Raw genomic sequence first — 19,562 nt, forward strand, 5'->3', positions numbered from 1 at the left:
GGAGAAAACCCACGCAGACGTGGGGAGAATGCAAACACCACGCAGACAGTGGCCCCTGCAGGAATCGAATTTTTCTCTTACCAATGTCATGACAAAAAGACATGGAACGAAATGACGTTATTCAAGGACCTGCTGTATGTGAATACTGGCTAACTCAGTGAGCACTTACTATGTTCCAGGGATGATCACAGGCCCTATCCATGTACTAACTCATTTAATGCTCACAACCATCCTAGGAGGTAGGTTCTGTTCTAAGCCCCAGTGTACAGATGTGGAAACAGGCCAGTGAGCAGAGAAATCACCTGCCCCAGGCCACCCAGCCGGTAAGCCCCACACTCTCATCCACAACACTGCCCGTGGTTGCTGGTTGGTTTCCTGCTGTTGTTCACCCAGCTCAGCGCCTGGCACAATGAGAGGCTCTGTAAGCCTTTGTTGAGTGAATGAATGCTGCCCATTGTCCTGCACCTACGGAGCTGTTTTCCCTGCTATTGAAGGGGCATGACTGGAGGCAGAGGCCACAGAGATGACCACACCAGGGCAACCTGTAGTGCCAGTGCCTGGTTCCACCCGGGGGGCATCTGAGAACTGTGTCCTTCCATTCCTGAGTCCAGCACTTCCCAGGCCAGGTCAGCACTTTAATTCCTTGGGAAGTCTGTGTTTATTTTATTTTATTCATTTTAATGTTTTAAAAGTTTTTAGAAATAGAGAAAGGGTCTCACTTTGTTGCCTAGGCTGGTCTCAAAGTTCTGGGCTCAAGCAATCGCCCATCTCCACCTTCCAAAGTGCTGGGATTACAAGCCTGAGCCACCACGCCCAGCTCTGTGTTTCTTTCTTTTTTTTTTTCCTTCCTTCCTTCCCTCCTTCCTCCCTCCCTCCTTCCCTCCTTCCTCCCTCCTTCCCTTACTGTCTCCCTTTCTCTCTCGCTCGCTCTCTCTCCCCTTCCTTCCCTTCCTTCTCTCCCTTCCCACCCTCCCTTCCCTTTCTTTCTTTCCTTTTTTGTTTTTGTTTTTGTTTTTGAGACAGAGTCTCACTCTGTCACCCGGGCTGGAGTGCAGTGGCGCGATCTCGGCTCACTGCAACCTCCGCCTCCTGGGTTCAAGCGATTCTTCTGCCTCAGCCTCCCAAGTAGCTGGGACTACAGACGTGTGCCACTACGCCCAGCTAATTTTTGGATTTTTAGTAGAGACAGGGTTTCACCATGTTGGTTGGCCAGGATGGTCTCAATCTCTTGACCTCGTGATCCACCCCCAAAGTACTGGGATTACAGGTGTGAGCCACCGCGCCCAGCCTTCTTTTCTTTTTCTCTCTCTCCTCTCTTCTCTCTCTCTCTCTTCCTCTCTTTCTTCTCACTGGAGTCTTGCTCTGTCGCCCAGGCTGGAATGCAGTGGCATGATCTCTGCAACCTCCGCCTCCCGGGTTCAAGTGATTCTCCTGCCTCAGCCTGCCAAGTAACTGGGCCTACAGGCACACACCACCACACCTGGCTAATTTTTGTATTTTTTGTGAAGATGGAGTTTTGTCATGTTGGCCAGGCTGGTTTCCAATTCCTGACCTCAGGTGATCCGCCCACCTTGGCCTCCTAAAGTGCTAGGATTACAGGCTTGAGCCACTGCGCCCGGTCACTAAGTCCCCTTATTTCTATCTCAAGCCTAAGTTGTCAGGAACTCACTGAGTTCTCCCATCTATGGAGGAAAGAGATCCATCTCACAGCTTTGCCACCTGAACACCCTGGGACAGCTGCCCAGGGGTCTGGGCTGTAGTCTAATCTGGTCAGTCTGCTTTCCTCCACTTGGATTTTTCTCAAATAGTGTCCCTTTCTCCCCAGACTAACTCATTTTCCTGAATTCTTCCGATTCTTTTCCACATCTTGTTCCCCTCTACCCCCAAGTCTTCCTTCTCCCCTTTTCAGCTACCCATTTATTTGCATATTCATTGTAAATACAGTTATTTGAAGTCTTTTTCAGATTGTTCTATTATCTCAAGTTTCAGGGTCAGAAATTCTCCTATTGTGATGTATGCTGTCTGTCTGTTGCTCATGGTGACTCAGTTCCTGATGCATTTGATACTTTCTGATTGTGAGCTAAAGTTGGATATTTTTTTTTTTTCTCATGGTGGCTCAAGTGGCCTGGGTTGTGAAGGCTCCCTCCAGACACGATTTTTCCTTTGTCACCGTACTCCTGGCCAATGTAAGAATTCCTGTTTTTGTGGTGGTGGTTGTTACTGTGGTAAAATATAGAACATAAAATTTACCATCTTACCCATGTTTATGTGTCCAGTTCAGTGGCATTAAGTATGGACTTTCACAGCATTGTCACCATCACCACCGTCCGTCAACAGAACTTGTTCCTCTTCCCAAACCAAACCTCTACACCACTAAACACTAACTCCCCATTCTCTCCTTCCTCCAGCCCCCGGCAATCACCGTTCTATTTTCTGTCTCTATAAATTTGCCTACTCTAGCTAGGTACTGCATATAGGTGGGATCATGTAAGATTTGTTCTTTTGTGTCTGGCTTAGTTCACTTAGCCTAATGTCTTCAAAGTTCATCCATGTTGTAATATGTGTCAGAATTTCCTTCCTTTTTAAGGCAAAATAATAGTCCATTGTATATGTGATCGTACATTTTGTGCATACTACTCTATTAGTTCATTCATTGATGAACATTTGGGTTGTTTCCACCTTTTGGCTATTGTGACTAATGCTACTATCAACACTGGTGTACAAATATATTTGTTTGAGTCCCTGCTTTTTTTTTTTTTAAGATGGAGTTTCGCTCTTGTTGCCCAGGCTGGAGTGCAATAGCACGATCTCGGCTCACCGCAACCTCCACTTCCTGGGTTCAAGCGATTCTCCTGCCTCAGCCTCCTGAGTAGCTGGGATTACAGGCATGTGCCACCACACCCGGCTAATTTTGTGCTTTTGGTAAAGACAGGGTTTCTCCATGTTGGTCAGGCTGGTCTCGAACTCCTGACCTCAGGTGATCCGCCCGCCTCGGCCTCCCAAAATGCTGTGATTACAGGCTTGAGCCACCGTGCCCGGCCAAGTCCCTGCTTTTAACTCTTTCGCGTATATACCCAGAAGTGAAATTTCTGGCTCATATGGTAATTCTGTGTTTAATTTTTTGAGGCACCGTCACACTGTCTTCCACAGTGGCTGCACCTTTTACATTCCCAGAAGCAATGTACAAGGGTTTCAATTTCTCCATATCCTTGTCAACACTTGCTATTTTCTGTTTTGTTTTGTTTCTTAATAATAGCCATCCTAATGAGTGTGAAGTGGTATTTCACTGCATTTCCCTAATGGTAAGTGATGTCGATCATCTTTTCATGTGCTAATTGGCCACTTGTATATCTTCTCTGGAGAAATGTCTTTTCGACAATGAATAATTGCATGAATAATTGCATAAATGAACAATGAATTTTCAAGTCCTTTGCCTATTTAATCAAATTTTTTTTTCTTGAGACAGGCTCTCCCTCTGTTGCCCAGGCTGGAGTCTGGAGTGCAGTGGTGTGATCTCGGCTCTCTGCAGCCTTGACCTCCCAGGCCCAAGCAATTTTCCCACCTCAGCCTCCCTAGTAGCTGGGACTACAGGTGCATGCCACCATGCCCAGCTGATTTTTGTATTTTTTGTAGAGATGAGGTTTCACCTTGTTGCCCAGGCTGATCTTGAACTTGTGGTCTCAAGCGATCGGCCCGCCTTAGCCTCCCAAACTGCTGGGATTACAAAGTGCTGAGCCACTGAATCGACTTCAAATTGTTTTGTTGTTGTTGTTGTTGTTGTTGTTGTTGAGTTGTAGGAGTTTTAAAAATATATCCTAGATATTGGCCAGGTGTGGTGGTTCATGCCTGTAATCTCAGCACTTTAGGAGGCCAAGGCGGGCAGATTCTTGAGGTCAGGAGTTTGAGACCAGCCTGGCCAACATGGCGAAATCTTGTCTCTACTGAAAATACAAAACTTAGCCAGGCATGGTGGCGCATGTCTGACGTCCCAGTCTACTTGGGAGGCTGAGGTGGGAGAACCACTTGAACCCGGGAGGCGGAGGTTGCAGTAGCCAAGATTGCGCGAGTGCACTCCAGCCTGGGTGACAGAACGAGACCCTGTCTCAAAAACAACAACAAAAAACCCACAAAATATATATCCTAGATATTAATCCCTTATCAGATACATGATTTGCAAATATTTTTTCCCATTTCATGGGAAATTGTGTCTTTTTTTTTTTTTTTTTTTTTGAGACTCTGTCACCCAGGCTGGAATGCGGTGACTGGATCTTGGCTCACTGCAACCTCTGCCTCCCAGGTTCAAGCAATTCTCCTGCCTCAGCCTCCTGAGTAGCTGGGACTACAGGCGCCTGCCACCACACCCAGCTAATTTTTGTATTTTTAGTAGAGACGGGGTTTCACCATGTTGGCCAGGCTGGTCTTGAACTCTTGACCTCAAGTGATCCACCCACCTTGGCCTCTCAAAGTGCTGGGATTACAGGCATGAGCCACTACACTCTGCCCCCAAAAGTTCTTAATTTTAATGAAGTCCAATTTATTTTTGTTTTGTTGCCTATGCTTTTGGTGTCATATCCAAGAAATCCTTGCCACATCCAGTGCCAAGAAGTCCCCCTTATATTTTCTTCTAAGAGTTTTGTAGTTTTAGCTTTTATGTTTAGGTATTGAATCCATTTTGGAGTTAATTTTTTAATATACTTACGGTAAAGATTCAACTTCATTATTTCGCATGTGGACATTCCAGTTTTCTAAGTCTTCTTTAAAAGACTTGCCTTTCCCTCGTTGAACGGTCTTGGTACCCTTGTCTAAAATCATTTGACCATATGTGTAAGAGTTTATTTCTGGGCTATTCTATTCCATTAGTCGAAATGTCTGTCTTTATACTAATACCACACTATTTTAATTATTGTAGATTTGTGGTTACATATTAAAATCAGAAACTGTAAGACTTCCAATTTTGTTCTTTTTCAAGATTGTTTTGACTATTTGGGGTCCTTTGAGATTCCATATAAATTTTAGGATGGATTTTTCTGTTTCTATAAAAATATTATGATTTGCATTTCAATAGGGATTGCATTGAATCTGTAGATTGCTTCAGGCAACATTGACACCTTAGCAATATCAAGTCTTCTAATCCATGAATATAGGATGACTTTCCATTTATTTGTGTCTTCTTTCACTTTGTTTGGCAACACTTGTGATTTTCAGTGTACAAGTCTTTTGCTTCCTTGGTTAAGTTTATTGCTAAGGGCCAGGCGCAGTGGCTCACACCTGTAATCCCAGCACTTTGGGAGGCCGAGGTGGGTGGATCACGAGGTCAAGAGATCAAGACCATTTGGCCAACATGGTGAAACCCCATCTCTACTAAAAATACAAAAATTTGCCGGGCATGGTAGCAGCTATGGTGGGCAGCATGGTGGGCAAGTAGTCCCAGCTACTTGGGAGGCTGAGGCAGGAGAATCACTTGAACCCAGGAGGCAGAGGTTGCAGTGAGCCAAGATCATGCCACTGCACTCCAGCCTGGGTGACAGAGCGAGACTCCATCTCAAAAAAAAAAAAAAAAGTTGATTGGTAAGAATTTTATTCTTTTTATTCTTTTTCATTGCTTTTATAAATGAAATTGTTTTCTTAATTTCCTTTTTGGATTTTTCATTATTAGTGTATAGAAACAACTAATTTCTATGTGTTAATTTTGTATCCTGCAACTTTGCTGACTTTATTAATTCTAATAAGTGTGTGTGTGTGTGTATGTGTGTGTAATCCATCTTGGTTTTGTTTTTATTTTTACTTGGAGACTCAGGCAGGGACAGGTTTTCTTGTCATCTTCCAAAGCCTGTGGGTAGACTTTTTCTAGGTCCCTATTCATTGAAGAAGCAGGCTTCAAGGATCCCAGCTGTCCTCAAGAGTACTGGTTCCAGCTTCCTGCTTCATGAACCAGTCATGGCCCCTGCAAGGTCAAGGTCATTATAATGCCAGCACCTGACTGCTAAGCCTATTTCCCTTCCAATACCTTCCCCTCAGAGCTCCTGGTGCATCAGCTCATTCAACCTTCTGCTTTTCTGCTCTCTCTTGATTTAAGAAACAGACATATTATATTTCTACATAGTTAGAGCACAGGGGTCCCAGCATCCCACTTCCAAATGAGCATGTCAAGCACATGCATTCAGAGAGGATACCTGGAAGCCAAAATTTTGCCATAGTGAAAGGCCTTATTCCTGAATACAGCTAGAGTGGGGAAGACCTTGGCCTCTCCCCCCACAGGCTAGAGTGTTGCCTCCACATGGGGCTGGTAGCCTGCTAAGGCCCAGGCCACATGAGTGGGTTGTCTACTGTTACTGAGGGCCTACTATGTGCCAGATACCATACTAGGTGCTTTACATACATTATATGTCATTGAATCTTCCCTCTAGTCCTGTGAGATAGGTACTATTATTGTCACTGATTCACTTGAGAAAGCTGCCAAAACACAGATAGCAAGGGGCAGAACCAGGATTCTGATTTAGGTTGGCTCAGCCTTTTATCAAATACATCTGGTCTTCCTCTGTCCTTTCAAAAGCCTATAGCTTCCTCATCTTGCCCACTCCTCTGCGGGTAGGGTCTGTGGTTTCCTTTCTCTTATCTATCTTCAACACACAGTGGGTGTGACCTGGGTGCAACCAGTCACAGCTCTGCAGAGGTTACTGTGACTTTGCCCCTGAAGGATCTGTCCACAACTTCGGAACTCACACAGCTTTTGGCCTGAGCCCCCGTTACCAAGAGAAAGGAGGTTTTTGCCAAGGACTCCAAGGGGAGTGCACTTGATGCTGGTCGGGACCCAAAGCACCCAGCCCTCCCTGAGACATTGTGTGAGTCGGGCTGGGCCTCAAACACGGCCCCCACTGCCCCACCCCAGCCAGGGTGGTGCTTGTGTGGGAAGGACTTTAAATCCAGCTGCCAGACCCCTGGACGGGAGAAGGAGAGACGGCTGGCCACCATGCACGGCTCCTGCAGTTTCCTGATGCTTCTGCTGCCGCTACTGCTACTGCTGGTGGCCACCACAGGCCCCGTTGGAGCCCTCACAGATGAGGAGAAACGTTTGATGGTGGAGCTGCACAACCTCTACCGGGCCCAGGTATCCCCGCCGGCCTCAGACATGCTGCACATGGTAAGTGTGGCCATGGCCCTTGCTGGCTGGGATAGAAGGGGTGCTGGCCAGGGTCTGTCACCAGGCCCTCTTACCCTGCTCCTCATGCTGAAGCTATTTCAGAATTCCTCTCCTTTTTCTGGTCAGTGACAGAGTCCCCGAGTCCCTGACATCGTATTACATTACTTTAAATGGCAAAAACCACAATTACTTTTGCACCCGCCTAATAAAATTTACAGGCCCCTATAAGCAGCCTCATAATACAGATAAGGAAAGTGAGGCTCAGAGGGATTTGTTGGGGTCACACAGCTGGTAGAGCCAGACCCAAAGCCCTGGCTTCCCACTCCAATGAGCTTTCCCCAGCACTTCCTCAAATGCATGTGCCCTCAGTGGGGGAACCCGGGAAGTTCTTAACACCTTTGTGAAAACGGTCTTTCACATGCCTGCCAAGGAGAGGACAAGAGGAAGCAGGGCAGCAGGATGGGCGTGGGCACGTGGAGTAGGAGGCAGGTGCTAAGGAGGTGGGTGACAGCAGGATCCAGAAGCAGAGAGGGCTCTGGATCACACAGTCCAAATTCTGTCTCGGTCACCTACAAGACCTATGATTCGAGGCAAGTCCTGTAACCTTGCCGATCCCGTGTCTCATCTGTAAAAGGCGGTCAGAATTAGAGCTACGTATATACCAGTGTGGATTGAATCTCACAGATATCATACTGAATGGGGGAGGAAATAAAATCTCTAAAAAATACACAGTAGGATCTCTTTACATGAAGTCTGAAAACATGTAAAAATACTATTTATGTCCTGGTGAAACACGCAGATGTAGTAAACATTACATGTACATGCACACAGGAGACAGAAGCCAGATTTAGGGTTGGTTACTTCTGTCAGGAAGAGCTATTTATGGTAGGGTGAGAGGCGGGCTGTCTATATGCAGAATTAAAGGAGATAAAGTGAGAAATTCACTCACTTCCTGCCCTCCCTGAGGGCTGAACTAGCTTGTCCCCTCCAGCCACCCTCAGGTGACTGGGGAGGTTGCTGGGCAGTGTTCAGGGACCCCTGGAGCTGGTGCCTGAGAGAACAGATGCACCTTGGGGAACATAACAGTGAGCCTGGGGCCCCAAACCTAAGTTCTAACCTCAGCCTAATGTGATCTGGCTGAAGTAACTCTGGGTGGACCCCTTTCCCTTCAAAGGCCTCTGTTTCCAGATGGAAACATGGGGCTGGCGATCCCTGCCCTGGGCGTCAGACAGGATGACACGTAAGAAAGATCTAGGAAGAGCTCTGCACACACCCAGCACTGCCGTTCACAGCTGTGCCAGCCTGCACATCGAGGAAAGGTGGACAACAAACCAGGCGTCACAGATGCAGCTCTGCCAACAGCTCCCTGATTGAGGCCTGTGACTCATTGTTGGGCTTCAGTTTCCCCACCTGTAGATCCCTGATGCCCTACAGTCTTGCTGGCTGAGACTGGGGGCCACACAGGCTGGGAGCTGCTTCTCAGACAGAGGTGCGCCTTGGAGTGGGGCAACATTCTGGGAGGCAGTTGGGATACTGAGGGGATATGCTGCTGCCTAATGGGGAGTGACATGAGGAGGAGGAGATGAGGCTGGGGCTGGGATGCCAGGAAACATTCAGGACAAGACTCAGGTTCAACCTCAGCAGTGGTGAGGGCAGGGACTCTGCAGCCAAATGGCCTGGGTTCAAATCTTAGCTTTGTTACTTATTAGCTTTGTGACCTTGGCCAAATTAAACTCTGTGTGCCTCAGTCTCCTCATCTGTAAAATGGGGATGATAACAGTGGGATAATTCCCTTGTAGCTACAGTGGTTGTAGGGTTAAGTGAGTGAATATGTGTAAGCACTCAGAAGAATGCCTGGCACACAGTAAGTGCTCAATAAGTGTCTGATTAACACAAAAGAGGGAATGGATCCAGGGTGAGGCAGGTGGGGGTTATCATGAACTTTTCCTTCTCTCTCAGCCTCCAGAGCTAATCAGCACCAGTTTTGCCACCCCGCAGGTTCAATTGTCCTTGAAATCTAACCCTTACCCCTACCCCCTTCTCTTTGCAGCACAATCCTGGTTCAGGTTTCTTTCATTCTTCCATACAAGGACTCCTAGGATAGCCTCTACCTGTTCCCCAGCTTCTGGCCTCTGCTGTCAGAATGAATAATCCAACACATGGCCTGACCCTGCTCAAAATCCTTCAGTGGCTCCCATGGCTCCCTGCTGCTTCAGGTTAAAGCTCCAGCTCCTAACTGAGAAGGTTCTGTGTGTTCTGGCCCCTGCCTATCTCTCCATCCTCCTCTCCCGCTTGCCCTTTATTCTTCTGTCACCTGAACAGCTTGTCTTTTCCCAGCCAAAATGTTTCCCAGCTTCATGCCTTTGCTGATGTGTACCTTCTGATTAGGATGCCCCTCCCCTCCAGCTGACTAATGCCTCATCTTTTAACACTTAGCTTGGTGTCTCCCTCTCCACCTTTGGCTGGGCTAGATGGCCCTCTTTGGTGCCTCTATAGTACTTGTGGCACATCTGTCATTTACCATGTGGTGGCCCAAATGACTTTTATGTCAATGGAAATTTGGGCTTCTTGGTTCCTGCTGTTGTCCCAGGGCTGACACAATGCCCAGGACTGTTGAATGAATGAATGAATGGACTTGCTTCTAGATGGTGACCATGTGGCCAATGTGGGTGGGTGCTGAGAGTCTTACAACTCCACAGGGGGCTCTGGATGACTGACTGAGAATCCTTAAGACCAAAGCAATGATGCTAATGGTGGGGCTCCAGATATCTAGTCAGAATGGAAATTACAGCCAGGCTCTGTAGGGGTAGACTGCTTTAAGAAGGGCCCTGTCTCAGTCATCAATAGTTGACAAGTATCTGTTGAGCACCTACTATGTGCCAGCACTGCGCCAGACACTGGGGATCCATCCATGCCCTACCGTGATGGCACTTACAGTCCAGCCCGGCACCTCGCAGGTGATCTCAGACACCCTGACTCTGGCCCCCAGCGCCCTGCCCCTTTCCCACTCCCAGTCTCCCACTGTTGCCAGAGTTGAGAGAATCTCAGGGGCCAGTGATTTGGGACAAAAATGTCCAGAGAGGGAAAGATACTCACCCAAGGTCACAGCTGTGGAGCTATCCCAGCCAGGTGCACCCATCCCCATGCCAGGCAGCGGCTCCTGAAAGCCTTGAGTGGGTGGGGAGTAGGTGTGGCCACACAGCCACCTCCCCTCAGGGTCACCCAAGCTTTTGGCGCTTTATGGGCTGTCTGGCTCCCAGAGCTGGCTGGGCCCTCATAGGGTGGAGCAAGAGCTGCCGCCAGGCCATGGATTTCCAGGAGAAGCCAAGGACAGCGTTTAATGGGATCCAGGTTTCCCCTCCTCAATCCTTTGGGTTGGATGCCTTGTTAATCCCTCTTCCCACCCACACTCGGCCTGTCCTCTCAGCCAGGGACACAATTGCAAAGGCCCCGAACCTAAAATTCCCCCTCTCACCATCTCACCTGAGGTCCCCACTGGAGAACACTGTCACTGGGGTCTGACAGTGGGTTACCAAGGCTCTGAAAGTAGGCCCCTTGGTGAGAGGCCTGTGACATTCAGTGTCACATAGAGACGCTTAATTTTCTTGGAGAAAGGGGGTTGCCGTTGACAAGGGTTGGGAGCAGTTAGGAACAGCACTGGGGCGGGAGCCTGCAGAGGGTAAAGGCGTGGGGGCTGGGTGTCCCAAGGGGAGGGTGGGGGCTTAGAGGGAGAGGAAGGTGCCGGCGCTCAAGTCAGGTTCATGGTTGAGGGGTAGGGAAATGGGCTGAATAAACAACCCAGCCCCTCAACATCGATCACACCGTGATCTTGTGCTCTTCAGAGAAGTTCAAGGAGGCCTGGGAGGTAGGCAGGGGCATGTATGGCCACCTTTTTCACATGAGGCTTTTAATAATAACACTGTCACCAACACCACCTCATCCACTCTTCCCAGCCCTCTGAGGGTGCGGAAAGGTTAGACAATCCGTGCAGTCACACAGCTGGTGAATGGTCCAGCTCCACGGCCTGGGGTGGCATCCTTCACCGCCCCACAGACGCCCACCCAGAGCAGAGACCTGTTCTAGGCCATGCCCAAGAGTCACCCTGCTAAGGAGGTGCCGGCAGGATTTCCCCACGACCTCCTCGACCTTTTGCTTGGTCCCCACAGCATCTGTGGGCATCCTCACCTCCCTTCTCTCACCTGCCCTGCAGAGATGGGACGAGGAGCTGGCCGCCTTCGCCAAGGCCTACGCACGGCAGTGCGTGTGGGGCCACAACAAGGAGCGCGGGCGCCGCGGCGAGAATCTGTTCGCCATCACAGACGAGGGCATGGACGTGCCGCTGGCCATGGAGGAGTGGCACCACGAGCGTGAGCACTACAACCTCAGCGCCGCCACCTGCAGCCCAGGCCAGATGTGCGGCCACTACACGCAGGTGTGGGCCCGGCGGGCCAGGCGGGGCGGAGCCTCGCGGCGTGGGGGTGGGGCCACGTGCTCCCTGGGCGGGGCCACCTCTGCCTTCACCCCTCCTAAGCGTCCTCGCTGCAAGGAGGCGGGCTTCACTCCAAGCCCCCTCAGACACTTTGCAAATCTTGTCCTCTCACTGCAGCTAATACGCTGTCTAAGCCTCTGACGGAGTCGGCTGCCCCTAGGCTGCTAGGCCAGGCGCAGTAGCTCACCCCTGTAATCCCAGCAATTTGGGAGGCCGAGCTGGGAGGATCGCTTGAGGCCAGGAGTTGGAGACCAGCCTGGGCAACATGGCAAGATCCCTGTCCCTACAAAAAAAATACAAAAAACTTTGCTGGGCATGGTGGCGCGTGCCAGCTACTCTGGAGGCTGAGGTGGAAGGATCACTTCAGCCCGGGAGGTTGAGGCTGCGGTGAGTCGTGATCACACCACTACACTCCAGCCTGGGCGACAGAGGGAGGCCCTGTCTCAAAATAAATAAATAAATAAAATAAATAAATAAATAAATAAAAAGGGGTGGGGGCGGTGGGACATGTTAGGTGTCACAGAGCCAATTTTACGGACCATGGTTATTGTCCTAGGCGATACTGTACTGGGCTCCAAGTGATCCTGCCCCTCTTCCCCCAGATAGTGCAGGGCTGTTTGCCCCAGCAGCAGATAGTCCCTTAACTTCTCTCTGTGGCTCTTTTGCATTTATTATGGTGTCTAATTTGCTACTTCTCATCTGCCAGGGACTAATAAAGCAAATAGACAATTTTGCTTAGTTTTTCTTTCGCATTTAACAATTATGCATAACGATGAAGAACAAATTGTGGCTGAATGAAAGGCTTCAGGGAGATTTCTGATAGAATTTCCTGCTCCCCAGTCACACTTTGCTCCTGTCTGGGTTCTCACTGCATTTTGAAAGTTTGGGCTTGCAGATAAGATGTGTGTGTGTGTGTGTGTGTGTGTAGGGGAATTAACATTAGTGTTACTGAATTATTTTTTCTCCTCCCAGTGCTTATGTGTTGTACAAATAATAACATGACAAAAGAAAAGAAACCAACCATCTTCCCATCCACATCCACCAATTCCATTTCTCAGTGTCTCTTTTTCATGGTATTTTTAGTCTTCATCTTTAGGGAGGAAATCCCAGCGGCACCCACCCAGGTCAGAAAGTTGTGAGGGCCCAGCACCCTTCCTGGCCCTTTCCCTCTGGATCCTGCCACCCCTCCCTCTCCCTCCACACCCCCCTCCCTCTACCCCCACCCACTTGCTCCTGCAGGGATTGTTATCAGGGCCCAGCAGGGAGTGAGTCAGCCCAGCTCCACCCCAGCTTTCTCTGGGGCTGAGGGTGCATGCACTCTGGAGCTGTTTCTGCCCAGAAGGTGCTCAACACCGGGGAGACCTTCAGCTGATTTCAGCAGAGATTCCTGGGCAGATTGAACCTAGAACCAGCAAGGCAAGGCTGCGGTCTCACCCCATGGCAGCACACAAATGTTGTTGGACTTTCTGTTTGATAAAGATAGAAGTCTTTCTAGCAGTTAAGAGACCCACACTGAGAAACAACCAGAACAGGTCCTGCTCACCTGTGATTTGGGGGAAGTTCCACTTCCAAAATGGCTCCTCCTGGTCCCCTCCTTGGACTTTTCTTGTTGCTGAGGTCTAAAATTCTACCATTTGAGATTCTTTCCTTTGGATATATCCTTCATTTAAAATGCAAGGGCCTCTAGGCCTTTTTTTCTAGCCCACAGAAAAAAATTAATGAGGGTATATCACAGTCCTGGAGCTGAGGGAAGGTTTTGAGAGGAAAAGAGACCTGGCAAAGTGGTATGTGTGGTTGGCAGAGGAGAGTAGACTGTTAGGGACAAACTCCCCCATCCCTCCCCCTGGTTAGAGTTTTGTCCTGAACCTGCATGGCCTTGGGGATGTGGATGTCACAGGCTATAGGGTGCCTCTTCTCTCCACTCCTGTAAGGCAGGTGTAGTGGGATGCCAGGAAGGCACCATGCCACCTCGCATGGGGCTGAGCTGCTAGGTTTGCCCTTCATCAGGTGGTATGGGCCAAGACAGAGAGGATCGGCTGCGGTTCCCACTTCTGTGAGAAGCTCCAGGGTGTTGAGGAGACCAACATCGAATTACTGGTGTGCAACTATGAGCCTCCGTGAGTGCCGGGGGGAACCCTGGAGATGGAGAGGGGGAAGGCACAGGCAGAGCCAAGGGGAGGGTAGAGTCGGCCACAGCCTGAGGGAGTGGGAGGAGAGGGGTCAGTCTGGAGCAATACCGTCCAGGGAGCTGTGAAGGCACCAATGGGGGTCTGCTGTCATCTGCCAGAGAGGGCCAGGAGGAGCCCAAGGTCGCCCAGCAAGTCAGTGGCTGGCAGTCAGGAGACCCAAGGGCATTTCCAGAGTAGGTGTGTGTATAGGAGTTGGGGAGAGGGTTGGGAGGGGTCGACCCCCTCCCCGCAGCATCCTCCTGACCTCCTGTAGGGGGAACGTGAAGGGGAAACGGCCCTACCAGGAGGGGACTCCGTGCTCCCAATGTCCCTCTGGCTACCACTGCAAGAACTCCCTCTGTGGTGAGTCCACGGGTGGATGGGTAGGGGCAGGGGGTGTGGAAATGATGCGATGCAGACTGGATGGTCTAAGAGCCTCCCTGGACTGAGCGGGACGTGGGCAGGGAAGGAGCCTGGCGGGATGCAACCACCGGGGGCCCCTGGCGGCTCCCTTAGCCCTCCACGCGCAGCCACTTTGGCGCCCTGTTGTTCCAAGTGGCCGGATTTCAACCCTTCAAAGGGAGGATGTTAGAAAGTCTGGCGGCTTCGGGGGGGGGGCCCGCGAGAGGTGGGCGTGGCCACACGTTAGGGTCTCGAGGAGCGGGCTGGGGCCAGACCTGTGGGCGTGGTCAGAAGGCTTCAAACGGGCGAGGCCTGTCTTGCTGGGGGCGTGTGAGGGACCGCGATCCCGCTGGAGAAGTCCCCTGAAAAAGGGCAAGTACGAATGTAGAGAGACTTGGACCAGGAGGTGGCTAGAGGAGCAACTGTGTCAATCACCAGAAGTAACGTTTCTTTTCTTTTCTTTTTTCTTTTTCTTTTTTTTGACGGAGTTTTGCTCTTGTTGCCCAGGCTAGAGTGCAATGGCTCGATCTCGGCTCACCTGCAACCTCCGCCTCCCGGTTCGAAGCAATTCTCCTGCCTCAGCCTTCCGAGTAGCTGGGACTACAGGCACGCGCCACCACGCCTGGCTAATTTTGTATTTTTAGTAGAGATGGGGTTTCTCCATGTTGGTCAGGCTGGTCTCGAACTCCTGACCTCAGGTGATCCACCTGCCTCAGCCTCCCAAAGTGCTGGGATTACAGACGTGAGCCACCGCGCCCGGCTTGTAACTTTTATTTTCAATGAGGGGCATATCCGCTGGAGAAGTGTCTGTGTGTGTTTGTGTGTCCTGGTAGGACATTTGGTCGCGTCACTTGGTTTGCAGTGCCATGAGAGATGTGGGGTCCTGCTTGCAGCACTCATGCCCGTTCTCGTCTGTCTTATCAGAACCCATCGGAAGCTCGGAAGATGCTCAGGATTTGCCTTACCTGGTAACTGAGGCCCCATCCTTCCGGGCGACTGAAGCATCAGACTCTAGGAAAATGGGTACTCCTTCTTCCCTAGCAACGGGGATTCCGGCTTTCTTGGTAACAGAGGTCTCAGGCTCCCTGGCAACCAAGGCTCTGCCTGCTGTGGAAACCCAGGCCCCAACTTCCTTAGCAACGAAAGACCCGCCCTCCATGGCAACAGAGGCTCCACCTTGCGTAACAACTGAGGTCCCTTCCATTTTGGCAGCTCACAGCCTGCCCTCCTTGGATGAGGAGCCAGTTACCTTCCCCAAATCGACCCATGTTCCTATCCCAAAATCAGCAGACAAAGTGACAGACAAAACAAAAGTGCCCTCTAGGAGCCCAGAGAACTCTCTGGACGCCAAGATGTCCCTGACAGGGGCAAGGGAGCTCCTACCCCATGCCCAGGAGGAGGCTGAGGCTGAGGCTGAGTTGCCTCCTTCCAGTGAGGTCTTGGCCTCAGTTTTTCCAGCCCAGGACAAGCCAGGTGAGCTGCAGGCCACACTGGACCACACGGGGCACACCTCCTCCAAGTCCCTGCCCAATTTCCCCAATACCTCTGCCACCGCTAATGCCACGGGTGGGCGTGCCCTGGCTCTGAAGTCGTCTTTGCCAGGTAAGGCCCATAGCATCTGTCCCACTTTCCTCCTGGCTCTGGAATGTCAGTATCCTGCCCCAGCATAGGTGGTATGAGCATGGTGGGGCATGCAACCTCTGAGTAGGAGCTTCCTCCCTGGCTGCTGCCCCACCTCCTTGCATGGTGGGGTGGGCGGGACGTCAGGCACAGCTGTCTCTAGGCTGAGGCAAAGCCTCTTTCTTCCCACAGGTGCAGAGGGCCCTGACAAGCCTAGCGTCGTGTCAGGGCTGAACTCGGGCCCTGGTCATGTGTGGGGCCCTCTCCTGGGACTACTGCTCCTGCCTCCTCTGGTGTTGGCTGGAATCTTCTGAAGGGGATACCACTCAAAGGCAAGGCCTGGTGAGGGGGGCCCTGGCCTCATACCCACCTGGATTGTCTTCCTCCAAGTGAGAGACCACAGCTTCCTGGGCAGGTCCTGCTCTGTGGCCCAGCAGCTCCCCTTCACCCCAACTTCTGGCCAGATTCCAGGCCAGCACTCTTGTCCTCCTGGGAGGCGTCTACAGGGCCAGCCCCTGGCACTGCCCCAGGAGTGCCTCAGCTCTGGGTAGGCCCATCCTTCAGCTGGCTGCAGACTGTTCTGAGCGGTATTTACATGTGCCCACTCTCAGGTTGTCCTGTGGCCAACAGCTTCTCTCCCAGACAGAGGATCTCAGGCTTCCCAGGAACCCCCCGGCCCCTCCCAGTCCCCTGGCCTCTTCCTTGAGCCATCTGAGTCCAGGACTGTTCCCCAGAAGTGCCTCTTGCCTTCTCAGGGTGAAGAGGTCAGCTGTCCTCCTGTCATCTTCCCCACCCTGTCCCCAGCCCCTAAACAAGATACTTCTTGGTTAAGGCCCTCCGGAAGGGAAAGGCTACGGGGCATGTGCCTCATCACACCATCCATCCTGGAGGCACAAGGCCTGACTGGCTGCGAGCTCAGGGGGCCGCCTGAGGACTGCACACCGGGCCCACACCTCTCCTGCCCCTCCCTCCTGAGTCCTGGGGGTGGGAGGATTTGAGGGAGCTCACTGCCTACCTGGCCTGGGGCTGTCTGCCCACACAGCATGTGCGCTCTCCCTGAGTGCCTGTGTAGCTGGGGATGGGGATTCCTAGGGGCAGATGAAGGACAAGCCCCACTGGAGTGGGGTTCTTTGAGTGGGGGAGGCAGGGACGAGGGAAGGAAAGCAACTCCTGACTCTCCAATAAAAACCTGTCCAACCTGTGGCAACTATTCCTTCTCTTTCTCATCCCCCTCCTCTAAAACACTCCATTTAGTGTCTCCTCTTTGGGACGCACCCTTCATTTCCTTCCTATAACTCTCGCCTCCCCCTAATCACAGGTGGCAGGCAGGAAGGGGAAGAGCCAAAGGAAGGCCAAGGGTGCTGGGCTGACTACCCCAGCTTCAGGAGTCACCAGTGGGGCCTAGGTAGGTTTGGAGCCCAGGATCAAAGCATGGCATGCGGCCTCTTCACGGGGGCGCTGCTATCCAGGCCTGTCTGGGACACAAGGTCAGAAATGTACATCAGGCAAGGCTCTGCCAGCCCCAGGTGCTTGGAAGAGTCCTAAGAAAGGGATCTGGAGTCCCAGACCCTCCCCAGGGGAGCAAAGCAGGACCGTCCAGAGGTGCTGAGGATCAGGAAAGCACACATATGCTGGGGTAGCAGTAGTGGATGACTGAGGGTGGCTTGGGTGGTAGGGAGGGGCAGAGCAAGTCTCCAGACCACCGCTGGAAGGTGAGCAGTCGAACAGGACACCACCCAAGTCAGGCCAGGGCTGGGAACCGACCTGTAACCAAGGAGGACACTCCCCTCTTTTACTTTCTTTTTTTTTTTTTGAGATAGAGTTTTGCTTTGTCGCCCAGGCTGGAGTGAAGTGATCTCGGCTTACTGCAACCTCCGCCCCCCGGGTTCAAGCGATTCTCCTGCCTCAGCCTCCCGAGTAGCTGGGATTATAGGCACCTGCCAACACGCCCAGCTAATTTTTGTATTTTTAGTAGAGACAGGGTTTGGTCAACAGGTGGTCTTGAACCCCTGACCTCAGGTGATCCACCGGCCTCAGCCTCCCAAAGTGCTAGGATTACGAGTGTGAGCCACCACGCCCGGCCTACTCTATGTTTTTTCCAGCTCTATTCAGATATAACTCACAACATAAAATTCACCCATTTAAAATATGCAACTCAATGGTTTTTACTATATTCACAAGGTTGTGTAAAACCGTCACAATTTTAGAACATTTTCATCACCCCAAAAAGAAACCCCATACCTATTAGCAGTCACTCCCTATTTCCCTCCAACCTCCCCAGCCCCAATCAACCACTAATCTATTTTCTATCTATATGGATTTGTCTATTCTTAACATCCATATAAATTCTTGACATATCATATATGTTATGGTCTTTTGTGACTGCTTCTTTCACTTAGCATATAAATATATATAATTTGTTTTAGACAGGATCTTGCTCTGACACCCAGGATTATAGCTCACTGCAGCCTCCAACTCCTGGGCTCAAGTGATTCTCCCATCTCAGCCTCTTGAGCAGCTGGGACTACAGGTGCATGCCACCATGTCCAGCTGATTTTTAAATTTTTTGTAGAGACCAGTTCTTACTATGTTGCCCAGGCTGGTCTTGAACTCCTGGCTTCAAGCTATCCTCCCAAAGGACTGAGATTATAGTTGTGAGTTGCTGCTCTCAGCCAACATACTTTCAAGGTTCATCCATGTCGTAGCATGAATCGGAACTTCATTCATTTTTATTGCCAAGTAATATTCCATTCTATGGAATATTCATTACATTCTATAGAACATTTCCATTTTATTTGTCATCGGACACTCAGGCTGTTTCCACTCCTGAGCTACTACGAATAATACTACTAAGCATTCATATACCAGTTTTTGTGTGAACGTTAAGTTTCCAATTATCTTGGGTATATACGTAAGGATATATATAAGGAGGTCCCCAAAGGCCTGTCAGAGGCCCTTTCAGCTTTGCCCATTGGATGAGGTGTCCCAGGACGGGAGGAAGAGGACACTCCTCCTGTCACCCCTCCCTTTGCCAGCAGCTGAGGTCTCCTCCTGCCCAATCCCACCCAATCTCCTTTCTCAGATGAGGACCCGGCATCCTAGTTTCCAGGACTAGTCGACAGGAAACACGCCAAGTGCTAGGAGGGCAGATGGACAGGGTCTCACCCCCAAAGATCAAATGGTCTAGGAGCATTTCACACACACAAGAATTTGAATGAACTGAAAACTTCCTGTTTCATTAGATTAAAAACCTGTACTTTGCTCAGCCAATAACTGGGACACAGTATCAAGAGATTTTCATGCCATTTCTGGGTGTGGAAGATGGCCTGGGAAATGAAGTTGAAACCCCCAAATTCAGGAAATTACTTGGGGGCAGCAGCAGCCCTCCCAGGGGTGACTGGCCAAGGCCACTAAAACCTTGCTCTCTACTCTGGGCAGCCTCTCTGAACTTCTGGGAGGAGCTCTTCAGATCTAGCTTAGCTCAGGCTCCAGAGATACAGGTGCCCCTCAATCTCGGGGGGCCTTAGGAACTAATCAATGCAAAAACAGGATCTGAGGCTGGAGCAACAGGAAGAAAAGATACCCCAGAACAGTGGTCAGTGCTGTGGGAAAGCACACTGGGCTGGAGAAAGGCCACAGGGCAGACTCCCCTCTGAAGGGCCTGGGAACCCGAGGCCCTCCTTCTCTACAGGCCTGCCCTGCCCACCCCTGCATGTGTTCTTCCCACTACCTTAGCCCTCTT

The 19,562-nt window shown here is 50.8% G+C and overlaps 1 protein-coding gene across 7 annotated transcripts; it reads left to right on the plus strand.

Annotated features, from left to right (window-relative positions):
• Window positions 1-506: 506 nt before the first annotated feature.
• PI16 (peptidase inhibitor 16) lies at window positions 507-17,027 on the plus strand. Of its 7 annotated transcripts, none has more exons than XM_063812001.1 (8): window positions 507-626; window positions 6,698-7,141; window positions 11,352-11,573; window positions 13,638-13,747; window positions 14,073-14,161; window positions 15,125-15,802; window positions 16,013-16,152; window positions 16,576-17,027. In XM_063812001.1, exons 2-7 carry the CDS (start codon window positions 6,971-6,973, stop codon window positions 16,132-16,134), a joined length of 1,392 nt encoding a protein of 463 aa, XP_063668071.1. In that variant the 5' UTR covers window positions 507-626; window positions 6,698-6,970; the 3' UTR covers window positions 16,135-16,152; window positions 16,576-17,027.
• Window positions 17,028-19,562: the final 2,535 nt, after the last annotated feature.

Source organism: Pan troglodytes, chromosome 5, assembly GCF_028858775.2.
Source record: "Pan troglodytes isolate AG18354 chromosome 5, NHGRI_mPanTro3-v2.0_pri, whole genome shotgun sequence".
Lineage (NCBI taxonomy): Eukaryota > Metazoa > Chordata > Mammalia > Primates > Hominidae > Pan > Pan troglodytes.

Excerpts from the sequence above, each read along its gene's own strand:
- PI16 (XM_063812001.1), top strand. The coding sequence starts at position 6,971 with ATGCACGGCTCCTGCAGTTTCCTGATGCTTCTGCTGCCGCTACTGCTA. Across the intron at positions 7,142-11,351 it reads CCTCAGACATGCTGCACATG|AGATGGGACGAGGAGCTGGC; the intron begins GTAAGTGTGGCC and ends CCTGCCCTGCAG. Across the intron at positions 13,748-14,072 it reads GTGTGCAACTATGAGCCTCC|GGGGAACGTGAAGGGGAAAC; the intron begins GTGAGTGCCGGG and ends GACCTCCTGTAG.